The sequence below is a fragment of the Doryrhamphus excisus genome, unplaced genomic scaffold (assembly GCF_030265055.1).
Source record: "Doryrhamphus excisus isolate RoL2022-K1 unplaced genomic scaffold, RoL_Dexc_1.0 HiC_scaffold_28, whole genome shotgun sequence".
Classification (NCBI taxonomy): domain Eukaryota; kingdom Metazoa; phylum Chordata; class Actinopteri; order Syngnathiformes; family Syngnathidae; genus Doryrhamphus; species Doryrhamphus excisus.
Window position 1 is genome coordinate 206159 of NW_026652246.1, and position 25584 is coordinate 231742.

The 25584-nt window shown below is 43.3% G+C and overlaps 3 protein-coding genes across 4 annotated transcripts; all 3 read right to left on the reverse strand.

Moving 5' to 3' along the window:
* Positions 1-1308: 1308 nt before the first annotated feature.
* LOC131119624 (uncharacterized) lies at positions 1309-4748 on the reverse strand. 2 transcript variants are annotated; one of them, XM_058064753.1, is made up of 3 exons: positions 4169-4748; positions 1808-2419; positions 1309-1753 (listed from the first exon to the last, which is right to left on the reverse strand). In XM_058064753.1, the coding sequence occupies exons 1-3, from the start codon at positions 4331-4333 to the stop codon at positions 1562-1564; spliced, it is 969 nt and encodes a 322-aa protein (XP_057920736.1). In that variant the 5' UTR covers positions 4334-4748; the 3' UTR covers positions 1309-1561. The 2 variants fall into 2 exon arrangements, with proteins under 2 accessions (XP_057920736.1, XP_057920735.1); XM_058064752.1 differs by having other exon boundaries at positions 1309-2419.
* A 10596-nt stretch (positions 4749-15344) lies between these two features.
* On the reverse strand, positions 15345-16657 carry LOC131119623 (uncharacterized). Its single transcript, XM_058064751.1, has one exon. The coding sequence runs from the start codon at positions 16622-16624 to the stop codon at positions 15482-15484; it is 1143 nt and encodes a 380-aa protein (XP_057920734.1). The 5' UTR covers positions 16625-16657; the 3' UTR covers positions 15345-15481.
* LOC131119621 (uncharacterized) lies at positions 16562-24335 on the reverse strand. Its single transcript, XM_058064747.1, has 2 exons — positions 23052-24335; positions 16562-21435 (listed from the first exon to the last, which is right to left on the reverse strand). Exons 1-2 carry the CDS (start codon positions 23214-23216, stop codon positions 16693-16695), a joined length of 4908 nt encoding a protein of 1635 aa, XP_057920730.1. The 5' UTR covers positions 23217-24335; the 3' UTR covers positions 16562-16692.
* Between the last annotated feature and the right edge of the window lie 1249 nt (positions 24336-25584).

Genomic DNA, 25584 nt, shown 5'->3' on the forward strand with positions numbered 1-25584 from the left:
GGGGCATTCTCTACCCAGAACAAACAATGTACATGCGGGGAACCACGCTGCTGAAATTCCACCCGGTAAAAATAGTCTACAACTTTGCCAATCGGTTGGCTCGAAGACATTATCACCAAGACATGCCACCAGAAATCAAACATCCGTGCAGCAGTCACAGGATTCCGTCGCAACATATCACACCTGTCAGCCCACTCCAACTCTGCAGCCGTTTGCGTTCTTCTTCTCTCAAAATGCAGTCCAACATGTTTTTCCACCGTAAATCAGCAGATGAAAAAGAGCAAAACCACGTGGGAACACCAAGCTGACGCACACAAGCCAAAATATTGCGCTGTGTACTCTGCCAAAAGGCTGGAGTGCCTCTGATGGGCTTCAGAAAACAATAGCCCTGGTCACATTCCAACAATGTCTTTAACGACTCATCGTTGGTCAACAAATCCTTGGCCATTTTTGCCACCAAACCAGCAATTCCTTTGCGTAAAGCAATGGAAATGCTCGACACCACCTGCACAAGTTCACACAAGTACTGAGCATAGAATATGTATTCCACATTCTGCCCAAACCGCTTATCAGCATGCATGATACGATTATTGAAATATCGCGACGCCGTCAGCCTATATTTTCGAGTATCATGAAACGTGAAACGACCATGTGGAAACAACACAGGGAACCATCTAGCTTCATTTGAATGGTCAGAAAGCAACCTCACAGGATTATTGCCTTCTGCCGGAGCCACATTCAATATATTGTCGTAATACTGATCTAGCGCTTCCTGACCAATGTCAACTGGCATTAAACAAGTGTCCTGAAACATGCAGTGTTGCTGTCTATCATGGAGAAGTTCATCTTCTGCATCTAGAGGTGGTGTGACATCTACAGCAGGACCACTGTCCTCCACCTGAGAGGCATCAGGTTCCCTACAAAAGTCATTGACCCACTCCTCGTTGTACTGGATATCTTCATAATGCACATTTGACACTTTTAAATACCTCAAGGCTTCTCGAATGTGCATGCTGTCCACAAAATGGTACTCATAGTGTCCTTTGTAAGTCAGCTTCCTTTTGAGCTTGACACGGAGCATAGAGCCTTCCATATTGGACCGTGGCAACAAATTTGTCGTTTCAACAACATTGGCCGGAACACAAGTCACAGGCCCATGGACACCATTTTGCCCCCCTTTGGGCAATGCTAGCATTTTCATGAAGGGGATATTTAGTGCAATTAAATGTTGCTCTAAGCTGTTTAAGCAAGCCAGCTCAGGAGGAATCGGGTCCACTCTCAAATTATTTGCCACACATTCAGGTGGGAATTCCCCTTTGCTAATCTTGTAATGGCAAGTGTAGCAAATCCACAGCTGCCCTCTACCAGACTCCACCAAGACACATGGTACCGTGCACTCTGCATTACATTGGTGCAAATACTCCTCATTAATGCACGTGTTCACAAGAGAAGCACTTGCACTACTTCTGCTGTAATGCTCTCTGTGACACTGCAGGACCTGATGTTTAAACATCAACCTATGGCACACACAGCAGACAAATTGGGGCCCATTCTTCACGTTCTATAAAATCTGCTCAACAACAACATCAAATTCTTCCTCTGGCAACTTTGCAGCATGCCTTCGTGCCTTGACATCTGCAATGACACGCATTTTGTGTTCTACATTACTGAGATATTTCTTCATACTGGCTAGTTTGACACTGGCCCGGTGCCTTGTATCCATTTTATATTTTTTTATGCTCTGCATCTTGACCTTGTCCCGATGCAAGCTGTCACTTCTATACTTACTCACACTACACATCTTGACCCTGTCCCGATGCAAGCTGTCATTTCTATACTTATAGATGCTAGATGTTTTAACTCTATTTTTATGAATGACATCATTTCTATATTTTTCAACACTCATCTTCTTTCTCTGCCTAAAGACTGCTTGTTCTCTGTAATTCTTCATAGTCATTAGTTTCTTTGTCTCCCTTATGCACATGTCAGCGACATATTTACATTTTTTGTCCAGGGCCCTTTTCCTTTTTAGATATTTGAACGGGCTTACAAGTGGAACCATGGACTGAAAAAAGTGGGATGTGTCACGAATTACGTGACGTTCCCTTAGAGTGGTATACAACTGATCGCCTTCAACAACAGCCATGTCAAGATCAGCAGTATCCCACAACAAGACATTTTTAATACTGTGTAAAGCAGTGGCACAAAAGGCAATCGCCATACACTGTGTTCCTGCATACTTAAACCTTGTATTGCCTTGATGAAATGACCCTTTGACCACCTTTTGTAACCCACCTGTTGGTACCTCCACTGGTGACAGTGAAGATACTTCTTCCCTACCTTTTGTTGCAACTGCACAATCAACAGCTTGGGTAGCCTTGGGTGTGCGTCGCATACGGAAACCCTTCTTTCGTGGCATCTAAAAGAAAACAAAGAAATCAATGTCAGTTCACACGCCATGTACTTAAGCTTCTAAATGCTCTTTTCCATGCTCTCTGGTTACCCCGTGTGTGCGTGGGTTTTCTCCGTGCCCCCCATTGGCGATGCCATATTGTCCATAGGCAAGAAAGTGGGTGTGAATGGTTGTCTATATGTGCCCTGTGATTGGCTGACAACCAGGATGTACCCCTCTCGCCCGAATACAACTGGGATAGACTCCAGCAGCAGCAGTAGAAAATGAATGAACATAGCCATACATTTTACGTACTGCCTATCCTCACGGGTCGCCGGCATGCTGGAGCCTACCCCAGCTATATTCAGGCGAGAGGTGGACTACATCCCGGTCACCAGCAAAACACAGGGCACATAGACAACCATTCACAGTCACATTCATGGCCACAGACAATATGGAGTGTGTGTGTGGGGTGGGGGTCAAATGAAAGTGAGTATAAATGGTTGTCTCTATGTGCCCTGTGATTGGTTGACAACCAGGATGTACCCGCCTCTCGCCTGAATACAACTGGGATAGACTCCTGCAGCAGCGGTAGAAAATGAATGAATAAATCAATTTATTTTCTGTGCTGCTTATCCTCACAAGGGTCGTGGGAATGCTGGAGCCTACCCCAGCTGTATTCTGGCAAGAGGTGGACTACACCCTGCTCACCAGCCAAGCATGGGTCACAGAGACAACCATTGACAGTCACATTAATGCCTATGGACAATTTGGAGTCGCCAGTGGGGGAGGGGGTACACGGAGAAACACACACACAGAATAAATGCAAACTCCACACAGAGATAAAATGATAAATCAAACTTTGTCAATAAATACAACTATTATGCAGAAAACAACATAAATAAATAAACACCTGCTGTGTGTTTTACTGCAAGAGCACCATCTTCCCCCACCCCCCTCATATTGTGTGCGTTTGAGTGGGCACATGCACACTTGGGTGTGGCCCTTTGGATGAATGACGGGATTAATCATTGGAAACAAGAAAAATGAAGAAAACGTAAGGTGGACGTCTTCTCCGCAACGCAGTAGTGGTTTAGATGAATGACGGGGTTAAAATCATTGGAAACAGAGAAAGCTAAACAAGTTGAAAACCTACGGTGCGGTGGCTTCTCCACAAGCAAATCCCAGGTGCTTAATGGTGCTTTTATGGTACCCTATCTCCATTTAGCACAGGTCACAAAATCGTTACCTTTAGGTGTAAAATACTCCCATACTTTTAACATCCGTGAGAATTTATTTTCTCCCTGCCTGCTGCGATAAGATGGCGCGGGGGGGGCGACCGCCATTTTGGGGCCTGTGGCATCAACGACGCCATTTACGACGACGCCATTTCGGGGCCTTTGTCATCAGTGCCGCCAATTTGCCCGCTAACGGCTCGTTTAAGGTGCGGCAACAACGAATATAATTTTCGCTATACAGCGTTAAGCTCCGACCGTTCGTGTATCCTGAACAAGCGGCCTACGTGCAGCACCACCGAATATAACTTGAGCTATATTGAGTTAAGTTCCGACCGTTAGTGTATCCCAAACATGCAGTTACCTTGCGGCGACACCAACGACAACATAAAAACACATAAAATTATACACATGTGGAGAAAAAGCCGAAGAAAAAACAAAATGGAGTTAAGCTCCAACCGGACGTGCATTCCTGCGATGGCGCTCATTCTTACAAATGAATATATTTCAGTTTACTAAGTCTATTTAAAAAAAAACTCACCTCTATGTCAGCAGATGAAATCCAACACAATGGCAAACTGCAGTTTCCGTCGAATTTAGGTCCTTTGTCTTTGTCTTTGTCTGAGGCAATGCAAAAAGCGTTCTCTCGAAAAGTTTTCTGTTCGGTCGAGCAGAAAGGGGGGGGAGCGGGCACGCGAAGCAGCATTTATAGCACCATGCACCACACCGTGGAAGAACTGACCAATCGTAGCTCACAAAACCAACCTGTCAGGCTCCGCCTTTGGATAAATGACCAATCATAAGTCACCAAACAAACAACCTATCAGCGATCGTCTGATTGAATGTAATGTGAAAGTTGGGCGGGTCAATATTTTTTAAATTGACCAATCGTGCCTCACTCACCTATCAATCGATCAGCTATTGGCGGAATGAATGTAATTTGAAATTGGGCGCATTAAACCAAACAATGTTTACGTGGACGAACGGAGGGAAAACTAACCAATGGCATTGCGTGCTCACTGTATAAATAAGCTGCAAGTGCGACTATCGGCATAACGATGAACGGGACGCAGAGGACAACGTTGTGGCTCATCGGCAGCTCCATTGTGACCCGGCTGGAAAGACACGTCAGGCGATATCGGCGGGACCCCAATTTCGGGCTCCCTTGCCAAGTCACCTGGCATGGACAAGGCGGCAGGAGGTGGGAGCATCTGGTGCCTTTTATACACCAGAAGCTGCAAACGGGAGCGACACCTCCACAGTTGCTGCTCATACACCTTGGCGGCAATAGTTTTGGCTTCGGCGGCCAAAATTGCCGCCGGCTTCTCCTTAAAATGATGGCGGATCTCGACTACATCATCCACTTGCTACCCGGCACAGTGGTGATGTTTTCGGATATCTTGCCCCGTTGGAACTGGCGTTACCAGACGGCACCCACAGAACGTGGACTGGACAATGCGAGGAAAAGGATTAACCGAGTCCTTGGCGGCTTCCTACGACAACGCGGCATGAAGCGCATCCCGCATTCCAACATCTCCGTCCACGACTTGCTTGCCGACGGTTGCCATATCAACGAGAGGGGAAATGAGACGCTCTATCTCAACTTCCGCCGAGAAATCGCTGCAAATCTGCAGTAGATTCACCACAACGGCTCTTTTAAGAGCCAACCACTTTTCCATAAAGAGCAAAATGTTCCAATGCATTCCACACACCGCAACGCACTGCTTCAGAATAAAACGTAAACAAATGGTTGTCGAAAGGATCTGACCGATTAGAATGATGTACAAAATACTACACTCAGAAAATGACCCAGAGCCTTATTAAATATAACAATAATAAAGTTTACTAACTTAGTAAAACCTCTGAAAATCATTTAATCGCTTACATAAATAAATGCTTAAGTCCAGCGCTTAAGCTTGGTGACGTAGACCGTCATGACGTGCCCCCTTCGCGGCCAAAGGGGTGGAGTTATGAGAGGTCTATGGTACAGTTTCCGGCAACACAACAGCGAAGGTATCAAAACACGGCAAGTTATATGGACGACAATACATCGGTAAGTACAGCACTTGCAATTTTTAAACTAATAGCGACCTCGTCTTCCTTCAAATACGCTGGGTGTTGTTTTTTTAATGTCACCGCTATTCTGTTGTGCGTAAGCTAACTTTAGCTATGTTTGCTAGCCACCAAATTGCTCAGCTAACATGGTTCGTTGGGCGAACATACTTTAACAGGTAACGGACCATCGAACCGGAAAAGTTAAGCTTTTAACCGCGCTCTCTTTGTGTGTACGCCGTGTTTTGCTTAGTTCTACATTGTTTTTGTAACATGACGTGATGTCGATATGCTCCGATGGGAAGCTCTTGTGGGAACAGCCGAGGTACTTCCGGAGCTCATTACAATTATAGTACAAGAGTATTCAAAATTCGTTTTCTACCGCTCACCCCCACGAAGGTCGCGGGGGGTACTGGAGTCTACTTAGAATTAAATTTGCATGTTTTTGGAATGTGGGAGGAAACCGGAGTACCCGGAGAAAACCCACGCATGCATGGGGAGAACATGCAAACTCCACACAGAGATGGGCAACAGTATTCATTAAAATTATTTATTCATGGTTTTATATACGAAATATTAATTCGAATTATGAATTACTGCATGTTTTCCTGTAATTATATTTGGAGATATAATTAATGTCAATGTGCATTTTTGGCAGGCGAGTGATTAGCGTGCAGACCTCACAGCTAAAAGATGCCAGTTCAATTCCACCCTCGGCCATCTCTGTGTGGAGTTTGCATGTTCTCCCCGTGCATGCGTGGGTTTTCTCCGGGTACTACGGTTTCCTCCCACATTCCAAAAACATGCTAGGTTAATTAGCCACTCCAAATTGTCCATAGGTATGAATGTGGGTGGTAATGGTTGTTTGTCTATATGTGCCCTGGGATTGGCTGGCCACCAGTCCAGGGTGTACCCTGCATCACGCCCGAAGACAGCTGGGATAGGCTCCAGCACCCCTCGCGACCCTTGTGAGGATGAGCAATCGAAAATGAATGCATGAATGAATGTGCATTATAATTCTTTCTTTAGAACTGTGGATTTAAAACGCAATCCAAAAACGATGTACATGAAATTAGACAGCACTTTAAAAACAAACCATCCTAACACTGTTTATGCTCCTTTTTAAGGTGGCGGCCCGTGGCCTGGCAATGTAGGCGCTGCACATTGGAGGATACAAAAGGGGAGCTTCTCAAGCATTACCAAGTCAAGCACAGTATTTATGGATGTGGCTGTAAGTACCCTGTCTTCATTTAAGATGTCCTTGCTCCCTTAAAACATGGAACAGTGGTGAAGTGGTATTCTTCCTCGCTATCCTCCAGGAGCTGAACCAAAACCAACTAATCACCAATTAAAGAAGAGAGACAGCCCAGTCATTAAGGACTTGATGTGGAGAACTTTTGCACATAGAGGAACATACGACATACAAATGAGCATCAGTGACATGAAACACAGGTGGCCTACCTTGTTTAATGTCTCACAGGTGAGTATTTGGATCTTTTGTGTTAAACACATTAAGGACTGTAAACAACTACTGTATGTTTCACAGTTATACTTAAGTATGCACTTCACTTTTTGTTGTCACTGGTTCTTTTGTCTCTTCTTTCATATCCCTCTTTCAGGAGAGGAAGGTGCCAGAAGGGAGGTGAAAGGACACCAAAACTGATGTCCTTGTTTCCAGCAAGGAAAAGCGATGTCAGAGCAACAATTCAAGCACAGATGTGATGAGCAGGCACAGCAACAGCCACAATAGCCACAATCTTACATACAGCCCCCTAAGTGTAGAAGTTCATGTGTTGATGTTTCCATAAGTGTCAGAATGTCATCAAAATGTCCTTCTTTGTGCATTTGAGCCACATGCTGCATCCATTTCAGCCATATACTCATATGCTCATGTTGATGTACCCTGAGGTTATATATTTCAAATAGAGATTTCTCAGACTCTGTTAGTAGATATGTTATATTTTTGTCAAAAATGACAGACATATTTACTGCATTTTTTTCATGGTTTGTTTCATATATTATATATTATATACAACAAGAGGTTCCCGCACACTGTGTGGCTCTCATTCATTACTTTAGTTAGGTAACGTTTCGGTCCGTTGGACCTTCATCAGACATATTAGGTCTAGCATACTAGGTCTACCTTCATCAGACATATTAGGTCTAGCATACTAGGTCTACCTTCATCAGACATATTAGGTCTAGCTAATATTTCTGATGAAGGTCAAACGGACTGAAACGTTACCTAAATAAACTAATGAATGAGAGCAACACAGTGTGCAGGAACCTCTTTTTGAACACTTTGTTGGCTACACCTGCTTCCTACGCACCTGTGTATCTTCAGGTGTGCTGACACTCTGCATTCACTCTTGTTTCATATATTGACAGATTAAAGAGAAAATACATTTTAGATACTCATTTTTATATATTTTCTATATTTGATAGTCCATTATGACATTAAAGACATCAAGTAAATATTGCATATTTGTTTTGTTCAACAATAATCTCATTTTCTACTTGCTGAAATTGTAGTTTTGGAACACCATTACACTGTATATATATATATATGTGTGTGTGTGTGTGTTTACTTCCATTTCTACAGAATTACGTGGGCACCAGTGTCTCCCTTTAAAAGGTGGAATATTATGTGTGCAGGTTTGTGTAGTAGTTGATGAGCAAAAAAAACAAGAGAAATTGTCTAATATATAATTTATTTCGATAACTTCCAACAAATTTACAAACACCGATGAAAAAATTTACAAAAATACACACTTTACATCTAGGGGGAGGCACTTGTCTCCTCTTCTCCGGTTTGGGTGCCACATTCTCTTTTTTCTGTATATTGAAAACATCACAAGTTTTAGTGATACACACAAATCCACATTAATAGATCAGAAATTGAAAACAATAAATTTATGCATGAACTTTCTCACCATCTCCAACAAAAAGACACGTTGCCTCAGCCACCTCAGCTCTTAGCAGAGCTTGTTGGAGACCAAATTTATATTTGGCAATTTCAGCCCTTTGTCTCCTGCTCACGAGTTCCTCCCGTTCCTTCTGCTCCATCTCCCTGGTCACATAGGCCATAATGTCATGGCTCACCTCCACACATTGTTGATTTAATTCAACCCTGGGCACACTGCGATCTCTGCATGAATACTGCACAAATACAATAAAAATTAGATTATTTGCAATACTAGACGCTATCATTAACGACAGTGTTTTAAATAGCTTATTACAACCTTTACCTGAAGACATTAACAAATGAGCATGATACTTAACTGTGTAACAGTACACTGTTTGCAATTGGTTTTAGTAACAACATTTTTGTAAGATTCATACATTACTACAATTTATACACATATGCAAAAATGGTACATGCTCACTTCATTCAAGTGACATCGTATTTGGCTCTTATATAATACCACCATCTTGTTATGCAATATAAATAACATTGTTTCTTATTTTTATCATGTTAACAGTCAATACAATACAAACATTTACGATTGCAATTACAAATACTTACACTCAACACCTGGCACTGGCTCCTGATGGAGTCCACCTCGGGGTCATCTATGCTGATAAACCTTGCAGGAGACGAGAAATGTGCCATTCTATAAAGAAATACATCACATGTTATATACCCACATTTGCTCAAACATTACGTGCATTCGTGTAAAATGCACTTCATTTGAGACATAAATTAATTAGAAAGGAAAATAATCAAGTACTTACTTCGCAGCAGTAATATCGATGTAACTGTCTCGACAGTATGACAAAATGTCCATTTATACACTGTCGGGTGTCTTTGCTGCAACGGACGGCCTGCACAGGTGTTTCATTCTGAGATTCCAACAGATGATCAAAGGGCCATGAATGCATCGTTTGAACCTTCAAACAACGCCAGAATCAAATACAACAGTGTGCCGCTGTGCCATACCCACATGTGGAGCATCCAATAATACATGACAACTGTCACAACTGTCCAAGAATTCCACGCCCATCACATCGTCGTAGAATCACGTATAAAAGAGGTCATTCGATCATTTTTTCCTACCTCTGTCCATCACCGTGAACGCAGCTGAAAGGTAAGCGCTTTCCTATTTTTCCCCATATTTTGACCATGAATGCAATTCATGTTTAAGTAAATGTGGACACATATTATGCATCTCTTTTTGTTTCTAGAATGGCAAACTCTTCTTCCCCGGCGAAATCGCCCAGAGCCACAAACCCTCAGGTGCAAGCTCTGAGAACCAAATGCCGGCTGATGTGTGTAAGTATTTCTGTGATTTAACTTTTCAATATCATTATTATTCTGAAGCTAGACTATATTTTATTGTTTTTATAGTTTTACGGTTCAATAATATTAACAATAACATTTGATATTGTACATGTGGATCTCCATGTACACTTCATTTTGTCATATGAAACATTGTGTTGCATGTTACCATGCGTTACTATCAATGACTGTTAATAATATGTTTGTTTTAACAGTACTCGTCCCAGGACCAGTGTGTGTCCCGCGAGGACCTATTTTCGCAAAGCTGCGTGCTGGCCGAGACTTTTCTGGGTTTCGCTGCCAGACAGGTCGACGAGAGACAAAGAAGGGCTGAACTATTAAAAAAACAAAAAAACACCATCAGCCAACTCAAAGAAGCCTTGGCAGAGGCCAACCAACGAGTTGACGCAGCGGAGGGAAAAGAACGAAATGGTGAGATATTTCATATTTAATAGATTAAATTTTATGTATTGTGTTGATGTTGCAATATTGTCATTTTATGTGTAATAAAACATATGATTCTGATGATATTATTTACGTGATTGATGGCCGTTCATGCAATGGTTGTTCCAGCGTTTCACCAGTAGATGTCACTCATCTGTTATTTCATCAATTCTCCTATAAACAAACATGCGGGACTCAGAGACTCAGACTGGCGACGAAACGACAACAGGAAGACAGCGAAGATGTCCCGAAAAACCCCGTCCGGAGAAGAGACCAAGGCAGAAATAACCCCCCCCCCCCATTCCAAAAACATGCTAGGTTAATTGGCCACTCCAAATTGTCCACAGTGCCACATGTCCACATGTGCTTGAAAACTCATAAGGGGGGTCAGATTCCAGGCCTGAGGGCCCTGGTGGGGCCCCCATTTGAAACCAAGCCAAATTGACTCACTAGCGCCACCTACAAGTTTTAAAATAATTATCCCTCGCCTCCCGTTGCACGTATGGGCATGATTTTCGGAGGAGACATCACTCGTGACAGGACACACAAAAAAGTCTCAAGAACCCATGTTCAAAAACCAACAGGAAGTCCGCCATTTTAGGTGGCGGCGGCCATTTGGGGGAGGATGTAGGGGTCGTATTTCGACGAACTCCTCCTAGGGGGTTTGACCGAATGAGTCCGTTGTAGCATCAACGGACACTAGACGGATGGCCCACGTTAAATTGCGAAGGATTTTGGGCTGCTACTTAGGATGTGGGCGTGGCACGCCACCAAACTTTTACTTTAACCTTAACTTTTACCTTATCTGGCCCTGCCTGGTGTCTGGCCTTGCCTTGAAGCAATGTACATCAAAGTCAATACACAGTTTGACTGACAGACTGATGATGTCAGTTGATGGACTGTGATGTGTGTAAAGCACATGTGGTGGGCGTGGCCATGGCAAATGGTCAGCCTTCGCCATTGACCATCGAAGGCTCACATTTTTTCTGGTGGTTTGGGGTACCCTCTGGTCTATGACTGTGTGTGTACATAGACTGTATAGCGCCACCAACAGGCAGAGATGTACATCTGCTGTAACTTCCTGATTCATGGTCAGATTGTCTTGAAATTTTTTTGGGGGTCAATCTCTAGTTTGTTATACTGTGTGTACATAGACTCTATAGCGCCACCAACTGCTTGAAATGTATATCTGCCATAACCTCCACATGGTCAGATCGTTTCCAAATCAGTCTGACTATGTACATATAGCGCCACCAACTGTTTAAATTGTATAACTCCATTCTATATGGTCTGATTTTTTCCATGGTGTTACCGACAGGACATGACCATGTACCCACCTTAGACTGTATAGCGCTACCAACCTCTGGAAAAGTATAACTACATTCTACATGGTCTGTCTGTCCCAAGACTTTTAGGGAGCTGTGACATCAAACAGGACATGACCACATACCCACCTTTGAAAGAGTAGTCAATATCTGTCGTAACACCCTGCCACACAGGCAAGTATGGACACAATTATGTTGACATTCATCATTATACCATCCTTCTATGCTGTTCATCCTCCACATGGGTCATAGGTGTGCTGGAACCAATCCCAGCTATATTTCGCGGAGAGGTGGGGTACATCCTGGACTGATCCCAGCCCATGGCAGGGCACATATAGACAACCATTTACAGTCAATTTTTCATCAACATCAATTTTACTTTGCAAGTATAAATACACACAAATTTTGTTTTTGGATAATTACTTTAATAACAGCACACATTTGCCTCAAAGGTCTGGATACAATATGTAGATATTAAATTGGACATTAATTTTTTTTATCTATATATATTGTCATAATTGTTGGTGTGTGCACAAGAGAAGTATGTACCTCACATATACAGTCAAAACCAATGCCCTTAAGGAGAGGTTTATGTCCAGCCAATTTATTTGATATAGTGCCAATTCTAATCATCATATGGAAGTTATCTAGAAAGAGAACCAACTGAACCCCACACGAGCAAGCACTTGGCAACGGAGGCAAGGAAAAACTCTTTGAGAAACCTTGGACAGAACCCAGGCTCTATGGGGCGGCCTTCTGTCTCGACCGGTTGGGTTGAGAGGGATGACATGGTGAGATGGTAGGTAGACAGTGGTGAAGAAAGGACAGAGGGTTAAGAATGGGTGGAGGAAATGATCAGCAGTTGCAGTCCCACGATGACCAGTTCCCGGAATCACCAGTATCCTTTCCAGTCATCAATGGGTGGATGTCAAGGTGCAATGGTGGGACCTCCTCTGGAAGCAGGAAGCATTCACTACAGGTCAGACAAAGCGTGAAACAAATGCGTTAGTAAACTTGCTATGATCATATAAAAAGGTCAACGAAGACAGCATGAGGAAGGTTTTTTTTACTACAAGTACCATGGCATTCTATGTATAATTTTAGTAGCACAAGCACAAGGCCCCCATACATTTTGGTTAACAGGTTAACATTTTTCCCCTGCAGAACATAAACTCATGTAAGATTCTGTGTCCCATTTAGCAAAGTGGAGGTGTTTCCAACTTCCAGCTAATTAAAGCTACTTGGTCAAAAATAAAGTGTTATGTGACTGGCAACATTTCAAGATGTATTTTATTTACCAAACAAAGTTTTATTTGTGGTCTGGAGCTCGGTTTACGTATCGGGAGAAATCACATGAGTATAATGTCAAGTGGCAAAAAGTCAAGTGTTTCACACATGAACAGAATTTGACCAAAATGAAAAGTGAAAACAGCTCCATATCTTACCACATGCAGCAGTTGTCAGAGGACACTCACACCGTCAGAGGGGTCTTGTCCTGTTGATGAAAACTCACATGCATGCAAACGACTACATTGCTATTATAATAGTTGGTATGATGCACTTATGGGATTAGTTTTACTTCTATGCTATTCTACTGCTACTATGTTAACTAATATACGCACGCACTTCTACTGCTACTATGTTAATATAAAGATGATGTGCGTGGAACTGAAGACAGGCGGCAACTAGAAAGACAAGAGCAGAGGTTAGTCACAATATCCATTCACAGTATTCACATATTTACATTATTTACATTTTTACATATTTACATTGCCCTCATTGTCTTCATTACCGTGTCTGAAAAAGCGTATTTTTTCATCAGTGATTGACAAACACAATCCACCGTTCTTGTGGTTGAGTAAACTCGTGGATTGTAAATTGTCCACTGGTAAGAAAAATACCAACTATGTGTTCAGAAAAGTCCATAGTTTTAATCCCTTTGAATCTTAATTTTGGGCAGTGGTTGAATTTTGCGCCAGTGATTGACTAATACAATCTGGTTAGAAAAATATCAACTCTTTGTGTTCAAAAAGGTTTGAATCCCTTTAGTATTTAATTTTAAGGCAGACATGCGGTAACTATCAAGACAAGAGGACAGGTGAGTGAGGCAGCGCTGGGATCATTTCATCAGGTACTATTTACATATATACATATATACATATTTCCAATATGTATACTATTTAAAATATATGCAGAGGTTACAATATTTACATATTAACAATATGTACATGTTTACAATATGTACATGTTCACAAAATGTACATGTTTACAATATGTACAATGTTAATTTTCTGGTTTGACAAATAAGGAAAATAGTTACCATCCTAAACAGAAACTGGGATCTTAATTTTGGCCAGTGGTTTCACTTTTATTCAGTGATTGACAAATACAATCCACCGTTCTCGTGGGCAAGTAAACTCGTGGATTGTAAATTGTCCACTGGTCGAACCTGAACCTATTTTACACACTATAAGATGCTGAAGTGGAGTGTGTGTGTGCATTTTAAATTTGGTGTTTAAAAGAGCACAAAATCCCTTCATGGTTACTGAAATAAGTGGGCATCACAACCGATTCTACATCAAAGTGTGATGTTTTGACATAAACATGGTCAATTAGTGTACCCTTTTCTGTGGTTGGATGTTTGACTGACTGGCAGAACCCTTTCCTAGCCATGTGCTGATAGTGGAAGATTTTAACAAATTTTCATTAAAATCTCCCAGTATGACAATGCTGGCGTACTTCTGGTGCAACCAATCCAGCAGCGTGCCAAGGTGACCTTGAAACAACGCCATTGGATAGGAGGGTGGTCGATACACAACTGCTATTAACACACTGGGTGCGGAGCAGTTCACCAGTAAAACTTCCAAGTTGAAGTTTGGGGCGGAGACAACACTACAGTGCAGGTGGTCTGCAATGTACATGCCAACTCCGCCATGCTGTTGCCCTTGTAATTCTACCAAAGCAGGGTTACTGCTGGAGTAAGACAAACATCGTGGTTGGCTATGGAAATGATACCCAGGAATGGTTACACTCCTGGGTGTACATGCCGTCGGCAGCCACGTTTCCGTCACAGCGATGCAGTTAGGCTGCAGGTGCTGTGTACATGCTGCCAAATCTGACGCATGTTTTGTCAAATTTTGGACATTCATCAAATAAATCGTGAATTGTGGTTGCACATGTTGTGGTGGTACATTTTTGCTCAAAAATGGTGACATCCTTCCTACAGCATCCTTAATGGCATTATTACAGTATATTTTTGCTGCATCAAAGTCCTGAATAATCAAACCAGTTAAACCTGTGACCCGACTCAAGGCTACATATGCCTGCCCTGCGGAGAACACCCTGTCCAGACACACAACTGCATTGCTCACGGTAACACCCTGGACTTTATGCACCGTGCAAGCCCAAGCGAGCTTCAGAGGGAACTGGTGACGCATGCCACCACTTTTAGTTACCTTTTCTTCCTTTGGCAGAATAAATGTACTGTCTTTTAGCGTGACGGACTCATTAGTAGTTTGTGCGTGCCTTTGTTTACCTACTTGGGCATCATCAAATTTTACATAGATCCTACTGTGAAATCTGTCATCCTGCTGGAAAAGAATGTCAGAGACGGTGCCACAAACCCTGTTAACTAAGCCGTCGTCAATATCGATGTTTTTGCAAAGCATTACACGAGCATCTTTAGCGATGTCCAGAGTTTCCTCTAAACACGTGTTGTAAACTTTGCTGTGGTGCCCAACTTTTTTTTTCTAATTTACCGGATTTTTTGTTTTGGCTGTAATCCTGAGCTTTTATTATTGTGTACTCCGGACAGATCCTGAAAAGCTGATTTTAGGTTGTACTCGTTTACTTGTTGATTGGTTGGAAACACATGTAACGCGGAGCTGACCTCACCCGTTTCGCGCTGTTTCAGAAGTTCTATGTCTGTTTCCAACAACGCCGCGCCTTTTGGATGTTTGCGGAGTCTATTTAGCAAGGCTGCAAACTGATTATCTTTTTGCCGGACTATCGTTGTCAGTTCGACAACACTGAAAAGATTTGTCCACAAGTTGAAAGTGGCGTCTTCGACATAAAGAGGCTTTCCTTTGACTGGCGGTAACTGGTAAAAATCACCGACGGCGATGATGCTGACGTTGCCAAATGCAGCATAGTCACCGGTTTGCTTAATTTGTCGGAGCCTACCATGAATGTACGTCAACAACTTGTGATCAACCATCGATATTTCATCGATAATCAAAATTTGGAGGTCCGCGAACTTGGCACGCAAGGAATTCACCGTTTCCTCACCCAGTGGTGTGTAAGGCAAACGGGTATCCTTGCCGATGCTCAATGTGCTGTGGATGGTTGTGGCATTCAAATTGTAAGCAGCAATCCCTGTTGGTGCAGCTAGACAGACAGAAATATTGTCCGGTTGCCGACACATTGTTGACAACAACCTGGTAGCCTCATATTGGATGGCTTTAATTAGGTGGCTTTTTCCTGTCCCGGCACCACCTGTGATGAATAAGTGTAAAGGCTCGGGTTTTCTCCCACCTACTTTATCAAGGCACCACTGTCTAATTTTGTAAAAAATGTCCATTTGAGTATTATTTAGGGAGCGGATCAATGCCAAGCCATCATTTCGACTCATTGACTTTTGCTTTTGTAAGTTTAGAGCGGTTCTATTTTCATTTGCCAAGTCAGGTATTACTTCTGCCTCTTCTTCGACCAACTGTTGTTTTTTCCGGCGTTCTTCTTCGCATTGTAGCCTTTCCAATTCTTGCTCTGGACACAGCAGACACCACGCATCCTCAGCAACACCGCTGTGATCAATAGATCTTTGGATGCTGTCCAGTTCATCCCCGTCGCTGTCGAAATGTTGTTTATTTGTTTCCACTATGGATCGAACAGAATGCATCGACCCATCATTTAATCGGACCGCACCATTGTCATAAAACTCTTCAAATGTTGGGCAGTTGGCAGGTCTTAACTGCAAATCCACTCGGTATGGCAGATACAACTGCAAAAGGCTACGATAATACAACTCTGGGTTTTTGTTTGTGAAAAGTGCGCAGAGCGTACGACGGCAGGTTTGGTTCGTGTACGTTTTGTCACATGTCCGTAGTTGTTTTTAAGTTCTATTTTGGATGCCGACCTTTCGTTTTTGCTAATGATGCGGTATTCCGAAGCAAATTGTGCCAAGCACATGTCATTAAACGTGTCGTCGTTTGGTCTGTTTTTATAACGGTCGACAATGCTGGTCATCCACATGTCTTCCGTTGTTAATTCGGCCGATGAAGCTTTTTGACGCAAAACACTCACAGGCAAACTCATTTTGACCACATTGTCCCCTGTTGGAACAAAAACTACTTTGCGCGAGCATTCCTTAAGATGCATATTTGTCACCCGGTAAACGGCCTCTTGTGCACACACGTCTCTATTGTGCAAGTACACACTGCCAAGACTTTTTAAGGCCTCTTTGGCACTGACGTTTGCCTGTTTGGATGCTTCTTTCTGGGCATTACTCAGCAGCAATCCAATCTCCCTCTCAGCTTTGGAAATATACAAGATTATATAAACCACGCACGCATACGCATCAACGACATACTGGATGTCCATATTAGCATTCCAGCATTTAAGCAGAGGTTTGCTGTATGGATTGATCCAAACCTCATTGATTTGACGCTTCATTATGACTTCCGTACGACGACCCAAGCGGCGATGTGCGGCCTCAAAAGTATTTTGTGTTATACCGAGACTAATGAACAAATGTTCCACGCTTTGATATGCGTGGTTCTCGTCAGCCAGGGCTGTTTTAATGGATTTTATGATTTCCGACGCCTCTTCTGCTTTCATGTTTACGGCATTTTGGGATGCTTTTGGACATGTGCATGTTTTAACACCGGTTGATTGGCTAACCTGACAAGTGCATGTTTTTTGTCCCTGTCCGTCAAACTGATGGCTAATAAATGTTCGTCCTGACACAGGTTTGGGAAAACCGAAACGACACACTGTGTTTTTCTTTTTGCACGTTTTAGAGTGTCTCTTAGAATGCTGCTGTACGGAAGACACTGTCTCTGTCAATCCTTCATCCTGTGGCTGCAATTCACAAGTAACATATCTATCAATAAACTTTGTGACTTCTTCATCTGAGTTCACTTCAATACGTGGGGCATTCTCTACCCAGAACAAACAATGTACATGCGGGGAACCACGCTGCTGAAATTCCACCCGGTAAAAATAGTCTACAACTTTGCCAATCGGTTGGCTCGAAGACATTATCACCTCTCTTAGAAAGACATGCCACCGGAAATCAAACATCCGTGCAGCAGTCACAGGATTCCGTCTCAACAAATCACACCTGTCAGCCCACTCCAACTCTGCAGCCGTTTGCGTTCTACCCTCTTGCCTCAAAACACAGTCTACCAAGTTTTGCCACCGTAAATCAGCAGACGAAAAAGAACAAAACCACGTGGGAACACCAAGCTGACGCACACAAGCCAAAATATCACGCTGCGTACTCTGCCAAAAGGCTGGAGTGCCTCTGATGGGCTTCAGAAAACAATAGCCCTGGTCACATTCCAACAATGTCTTTAACGACTCATCGTTGGTCAACAAATCCTTGGCCATTTTTGCCACCAAACCAGCAATTCCTTTGCGTAAAGCAATGGAAATGCTCGACACCACCTGCACAAGTTCACACAAGTACTGAGCATAGAATATGTATTCCACATTCTGCCCAAACCGCTTATCAGCATGCATGATACGATTATTGAAATATTGCGACGCCGTCAGCCTATATTTTCGAGTATCATGAAACGTGAAACGACCATGTGGAAACAACACTGGGAAACATCTAGCTTCATTCGAATGGTCAGAAAGCAACCTCACAGGATTATTGCCTTCTGCCGGAGCCACATTCAATATATTGTCGTAATACTGATCTAGCGCTTCCTGACCAATGTCAACTGGCATTAAACATGTGTCCTGAAACATGCAGTGTTGCTGTCTATCATGGAGAAGCTCATCTTCTGTATCTAGAGGCGGTGTGACATCTACTGCAGGAACACTGTCCTCCACCTGAGAGGCATCAGGTTCCCTACAAAAGTCATTGACCCACTCCTCGTTGTACTCTATATCTTCATAATGCACATTAGACTCTTTCAGATACCTCAAGGCTTCACGAATGTGCATGCTGTCAACAAAATGGTACTCGTAGTGTCCTTTGTAAGTCAGCTTCCTTTTGAGTTTGACACGGAGCATAGAGCCTTCCATATTGGACCGTGGCAACAAATTTGTCGTTTCAACAACATTGGCCGGAACACAAGTCACAGGCCCATGGACACCATTTTGCCCCCCTTTAGGCAATGCAAGCATTTTCATGAAGGGGATATTTAGTGCAATTAAGTGTTGCTCTAAACTGTTCAGACAATCCAGCTCAGGAGGAATCGGGTCCACCCCCAAATTATTTGCCACACATTCAGGTGGGAATTCCCCTTTGCTAATCTTGTAATGGCAAGTGTAGCAAACCCACAGCTGCCCTCTACCAGACTCCACCAACACACATGGTACTGTGCACTCTGCACTACATTTGTGCAAATAATCCTCATTAATGCACGTGTTCACAAGAGAAGCACTTGCACTTTTGCTGTAATGCTCTCTGTGACACTGCAGGACCTGATGTTTAAACATCAACCTATGGCACACACAGCAGACAAACTGGGGCCCATTCTTCACTTTCTCTAAAAAATTCTCTACAACAACATCAAATTCTTCCTCTCGCAACTTTGCAGCATGTCTTCGTGCCTTCACATCTGCCATTACACGCATTTTGTGCTCTAAGTTACTGTGATACTTCTGTATACTGGCAAGTTTGACAATGGCCCGGTGCCTTGTATCTACTTTATATTTTTTGACACTCTGCGCCTTGACTCTGTCCCTGTGCAAGCTGTCACTTCTATACTTTGTGATGCTAGATGTTTTAACTATGTTTTGATGCACTACATCACTTCTATATTTTGCTACACTCCTTGACTTCATTCTCTGCCTAAAGACAACTTCTTCTTTGTATTTTTTTACACTCATTGTTATCTTCTTCTCCCTTTCCAACATTTCTGCTACATATTTGGATCTTTGGGCCAGGGCCTTCTTCTTTTGAATATACTTGGATGGGCTTACAAGTGGAACCATGGACTGATGTTTTTCTTTGCCTGTTTCAACAACATCACTCAAACCAACTGCCACTTCACTATCAGCGCAAATTACTTGATGCCGATGTGACCTGGTACCATACTGACTGACCTGAGATGTACCATTCTGACAAATGCCAAAGCAACTTCCTAACTGACCCTCATTGACACATGTCACACACTCATAGTGATTACCACTCGAGTTGTCCAAATAAATCCCACGACTGGATTCTGACGTTGAACTATATCTCAACCAATGACCACCGTAAAAAGTAAAGATATTTATTCCTAAACTATCCGCTGCAGCCTGAATTTCCACCTCAGTTGCCCAGCTATTGACATATTTCATTTTGGAAACACTAATATACTCTGTCAAACAATTGTACTCACTCCTGAGAAGCTTCTCATAATCTTCACAGTGGTTTTCCATATGTTTAACCACATGGAGTCTAATTTTTCTGTGATTTTTCTGTGTGCCACTCACCGCTTGTGATATGGCACGGAAAAAACAGTTGCCGTCAGCAACAATGCTCTCCTTTTTACAGGGAGCTCCCAAGGGTCCAACACGCAAATTGACAGGCACAGTTTTGACTTCACAATCTATATTCAAAAGTTGGCACACATCTTTGGAGTCATTTTGAAGCATTGGACAAAAGGCATGCTGTGTGGTAACAACACTGATGACCTCAACATCAGATGCACATGTACTAGAAATGTCAGCCATTTTAAACTTTTTGCCATCATCACCAGTCATCATCTCCAAGTGACGTTTCCTGTCAGCCACAACAGTCACAACAACACCAGCTATTTCAAAAAGTTTCTCTGCTCCTCCAAACCCTGCAGCCAAATTGCTAATGTGATTAGCAAGGGCACCAAGACCACCAAAACACAGAACAACACTGGTTCCATCACTGCACACCATGCCATTACAGCTGCGCGAGTGCGAATCCACCAGACAATACTGACCAGCATCACAAATTATGGCACAACTACTTTGACAGACTGTAAGAATGCATGTGCTGTACTTGCCAAACATTGTGTGCAAAGCATCATGCAAAGTGACATGAATCCCGTTTTCAATATAATAGCTGGAAACTACATTGACATCACCTAAAGCATAATCATCCTTCACACAAAACTCAAATTTGTGTCCAGCAATCACCTCCTGTTTAGGCAATTCTGTGGCACACAAAAAGTGGGATTGGTGACAAATTACGTGACGTTCCCTTAGAGTGGTATACAACTGATCGCCTTCAACAACAGCCATGTCAAGATCAGCAGTATCCCACAACAAGACATTTTTAATACTGTGTAAAGCAGTGGCACAAAAGGCAATCGCCATACACTGTGTTCCTGCATACTTAAACCTTGTATTGCCTTGATGAAATGACCCTTTGACCACCTTTTGTAACCCACCTGTTGGTACCTCCACTGGTGACAGTGAAGATACTTCTTCCCTACCTTTTGTTGCAACTGCACAATCAACAGCTTGGGTAGCCTTGGGTGTGCGTCGCATACGGAAACCCTTCTTTCGTGGCATCTAAAAGAAAACAATGAAATCAATGTCAGTTCACACGCCATGTACTTAAGCTTCTAAATGCTCTTTTCCATGCTCTCTGGTTACCCCGTGTGTGCGTGGGATTTTTTTTGGCAATGCCATATTGTCCATAGGCAAGAAAGTGGGTGTGAATGGTTGTCTATACGTGCCCTGTGATTGGCTGACAACCAGGATGTACCCCTCCTCTCGCCCGAATACAACTGGGATAGACTCCAGCAGCAGAAAATGAATGAACATATCCATACATTTTACGTACTGCCTATCCTCACAAGGGTCGCGGGCATGCTGGAGCCTACCAACAGCTATATTCAGGCGAGAGGTGGACTACATCCTGGTCACCAGCAAAACACAGGGCACACAGACAACCATTCAAAGTCACATTCATGGCCACAGACAATATGGAGTGTGTGTGTGGGGTGGGGGTCAAATGAAAGTGAGTATAAATGGTTGTCTCTATGTGCCCTGTGATTGGTTGACAACCAGGATGTACCTGCCTCTCGCCTGAATACAACTGGGATAGGCTCCTGCAGCAGCGGTAGAAAATGAATGAATAAATCCATTTATTTTCTGTGCTGCTTATCCTCACAAGGGTCGTGGGCATGCTGGAGCCTACCCCAGCTGGCAAGAGGTGGACTACACACTGCTCACCAGCCAAGCATGGGTCACAGACACAACCATTGACAGTCACATTAATGCATATGGACAATTTGGAGTCGCCAGTGGGGGAGGGGGTACACAGAGAAACACACACGCACAGAATACATGCAAACTCCACACAGAGATAAAATGATAAATCAAACTTTGTCAATAAATACAACTATTATGCAGAAAACAAATAAATAAACACCAGCTGTGTGTTTTACTGCAAGAGCACCATCTTCCCCCACCCCCCTCATATTGTGTGCGTTTGAGTGGGCACATGCACACTTGGGTGTGGCCCTTTGGATGAATGACGGATTAATCATTGCAAACAAGAAAAATGAAGAAAACGTAAGGTGGGCGTCTTCTCCTCCGCAACGCGGTAGTGGTTTAGATGAGTGACGGGGGTTAAAATAATTGGAAACAGAGAAAACAGGTAAAAAAGTTGAAAACCTTCCGTGAGAATTTATTTTCTCCCCGCCCGCTGCGATAAGATGGCGCGCGGGGGGGGGGGGGGGGGGCGATCGCCATTTTGGGGCCTGTGGCATCAACGACGCCATTTACGACGCCGCCATTTCGGGGCCTTTGTCATCAGTGCCGCCAATTTGCCCGCTAACGGCTCGTTTAAGGTGCGGCAACAACGAATATAATTTTAGCTATACAGCGTTAAGCTCTGACCGTTCGTGTATCCTGAACAAGCGGCCTACGTGCAGCACCACCGAATATAACTTGAGCTATATTGAGTTAAGTTCCGACCGTTAGTGTATCCCAAACATGCAGTTACCTTGCGGCGGCACCAACGACAACATACAAATACATAAAATTATACACATGTGGAGAAAAAGCCGAAGAAAAAACAAAATGGAGTTAAGCTCCAACCGGACGTGCATTCCTGCGATGGTGCTCATTCTTACAAATGAATATATTTCAGTTTACTAAGTCTATTTAAAAAAACTCACCTCTATGTCAGCAGATGAAGTCCAACACAATGGCAAACTGCAGTTTCCGTCGAATGTAGGTCCTTTGTCTTTGTCTTTGTCTGAGGCAATGCAAAAAGCGTTCTCTCGAAAAGTTTTCTGTTCGCTCGAGCAGAAAGGGGGGGGAGCGGGCACGCGAAGCAGCATTTATAGCACCATGCACCACACCGTGGAAGAACTGACCAATCGTAGCTCACAAAACCAACCTGTCAGGCTCCGCCTTTGGATAAATGACCAATCGTAAGTCACCAAACAAACAACCTATCAGCGATCGTCTGATTGAATGTAATGTGAAAGTTGGGCGGGTCAATATTTTTTAAATTGACCAATCGTGCCTCACTCACCTGTCAATCGATCAGCTATTGGCGGAATGAATGTAATTTGAAATTGGGCGCATTAAACCAAACAATGTTTACGTGGACGAACGGAGGGAAAACTAACCAATGGCATTGCGTGCTCACTGTATAAATAAGCGGAAGTGCGACTATCGCCATAACGATGAACAGGACTCAGAGGACAACGTTGTGGCTCATCGGCAGCTCCATTGTGACCCGGCTGGAAAGACACGTCAGGCGATATCGGCGGGACCCCAATTTCGGGCTCCCTTGCCAAGTCACCTGGCATGGACAAGGCGGCAGGAGGTGGGAGCATCTGGTGCCTTTTATACGCCAGAAGTTGCAAACAGGAGCGACACCTCCACAGTTGCTGCTCATACACCTTGGTGGCAATAGTTTTGGCTACGGCGGCCAACATTGCTGCCAGCTTCTCCTCAAGATGATTGCGGATCTCGACTACATCATCCACTTGCTACCCGGCACAGTGGTGATGTTTTCGGATATCTTGCCTCGTTGGAACTGGCGTTACCAGACGGCACCCAAAATGTTCCAATGCATTCCACACACCGCAACGCACTGCTTCAGAATAAAACGTAAACAAATGGTTGTCGAAAGGATCTGACCGATTAGAATGATGTACAAAATACTACACTCAGAAAATGACCCAGAGCCTTATTAAATATAACAATAATAAAGTTTACTAACTTAGTAAAACCTCTGAAAATCATTTAATCGCTTACATAAATAAATGCTTAAGTCCAGCGCTTAAGCTTGGTGACGTAGACCGTCATGACGTGCCCCATTCGCGGCTATTAAACTAATAGCGACCTCGTCTTCCTTCAAATACGCTGGGTGTTGTTTTTTAATGTCACCGCTATTCTGTTCGTAAGCTAACTTTAGCTATGTTTGCTAGCCACCAAATTGCTCAGCTAACATGGTTCGTTGGGCGAACATACTTTAACAGGTAACGGACCATCGAACCGGAAAAGTGAAGCTTTCACCGCACTCTCTTTCTCAATGTGTGTACGCCGTGTTTTGCTTGGTTTTACTGTGTGTTTTTGTAACATGACGTGATGTCGATATGCTCCGATGGGAAACTCTTGTGGGAACAGCCGAGCTACTTCCGGAGCTCATTACAAATGTAATACAAGAGTATTCAGCATTCGTTTTCTACCGCTCACCCTCACGAAGGTCGCGGGGGGTGCGACCTAGAGTCTACTTAGAATTAAATTTGCATGTTTTTGGAATGTGGGAGGAAACCGGAGTACCCAGAGAAAACCCACGCATGCACGCGGAGAACATGCAAACTCCACACAGAGATGGGCAACAGTATTCATTAAAATTATTTATTCATGGTTTCATATACAAAATATTAATTCTAATTATGAATTACTGCATGTTTTCCTGTAATTATATTTGCAGATATAATTAATGTCAATGTGCATTTTTGGCAGGCGAGTGATTAGCGTGCAGACCTCACAGCTAAAAGATGCCACTTCAATTCCACCCTCGGCCATCTCTGTGTGGAGTTTGCATGTTCTCCCCGTGCATGCGTGGGTTTTCTCCGGGTACTCCGGTTTCCTCCCACATTCCAAAAACATGTTAAGTTAATTGGCCATAGGTATGAATGTGGGTGGGAATGGTTGTTTGTCTATATGTGCCCTGGGATTGGCTGGCCACCAGTCCAGGGTGTACCCTGCATCACGCCCGAAGACAGCTGGGATAGGCTCCAGCACCCCTCGCGACCCTTGTGAGGATGAGCAATCAAAAATGAATGCATGAATGAATGTGCATTTTAATTCATTCTTTACAACTGTGGATTTAAAACACAATCCAAAAACGATGTACATGAAATTGGACAGCACTTTTAAAAACAAACCATCCTAACACTGTTTATGCTCCTTTTTAAGGTGGCGGCCCGTGGCCTGGCAATGTAGGCGCTGCACATTGGAGGATACAAAAGGGGAGCTTCTCAAGCATTACCAAGTCAAGCACAGTATTTATGGATGTGGCTGTAAGTACCCTGTCTTCATTTAAGATGTCCTTGCTCCCTTAAAACATGGAACAGTGGTGAAGTGGTATTCTTCCTCGCTATCCTCCAGGAGCTGAACCAAAACCAACTAATCACCAATTAAAGAAGAGAGACAGCCCAGTCATTAAGGACTTGATGTGGAGAACTT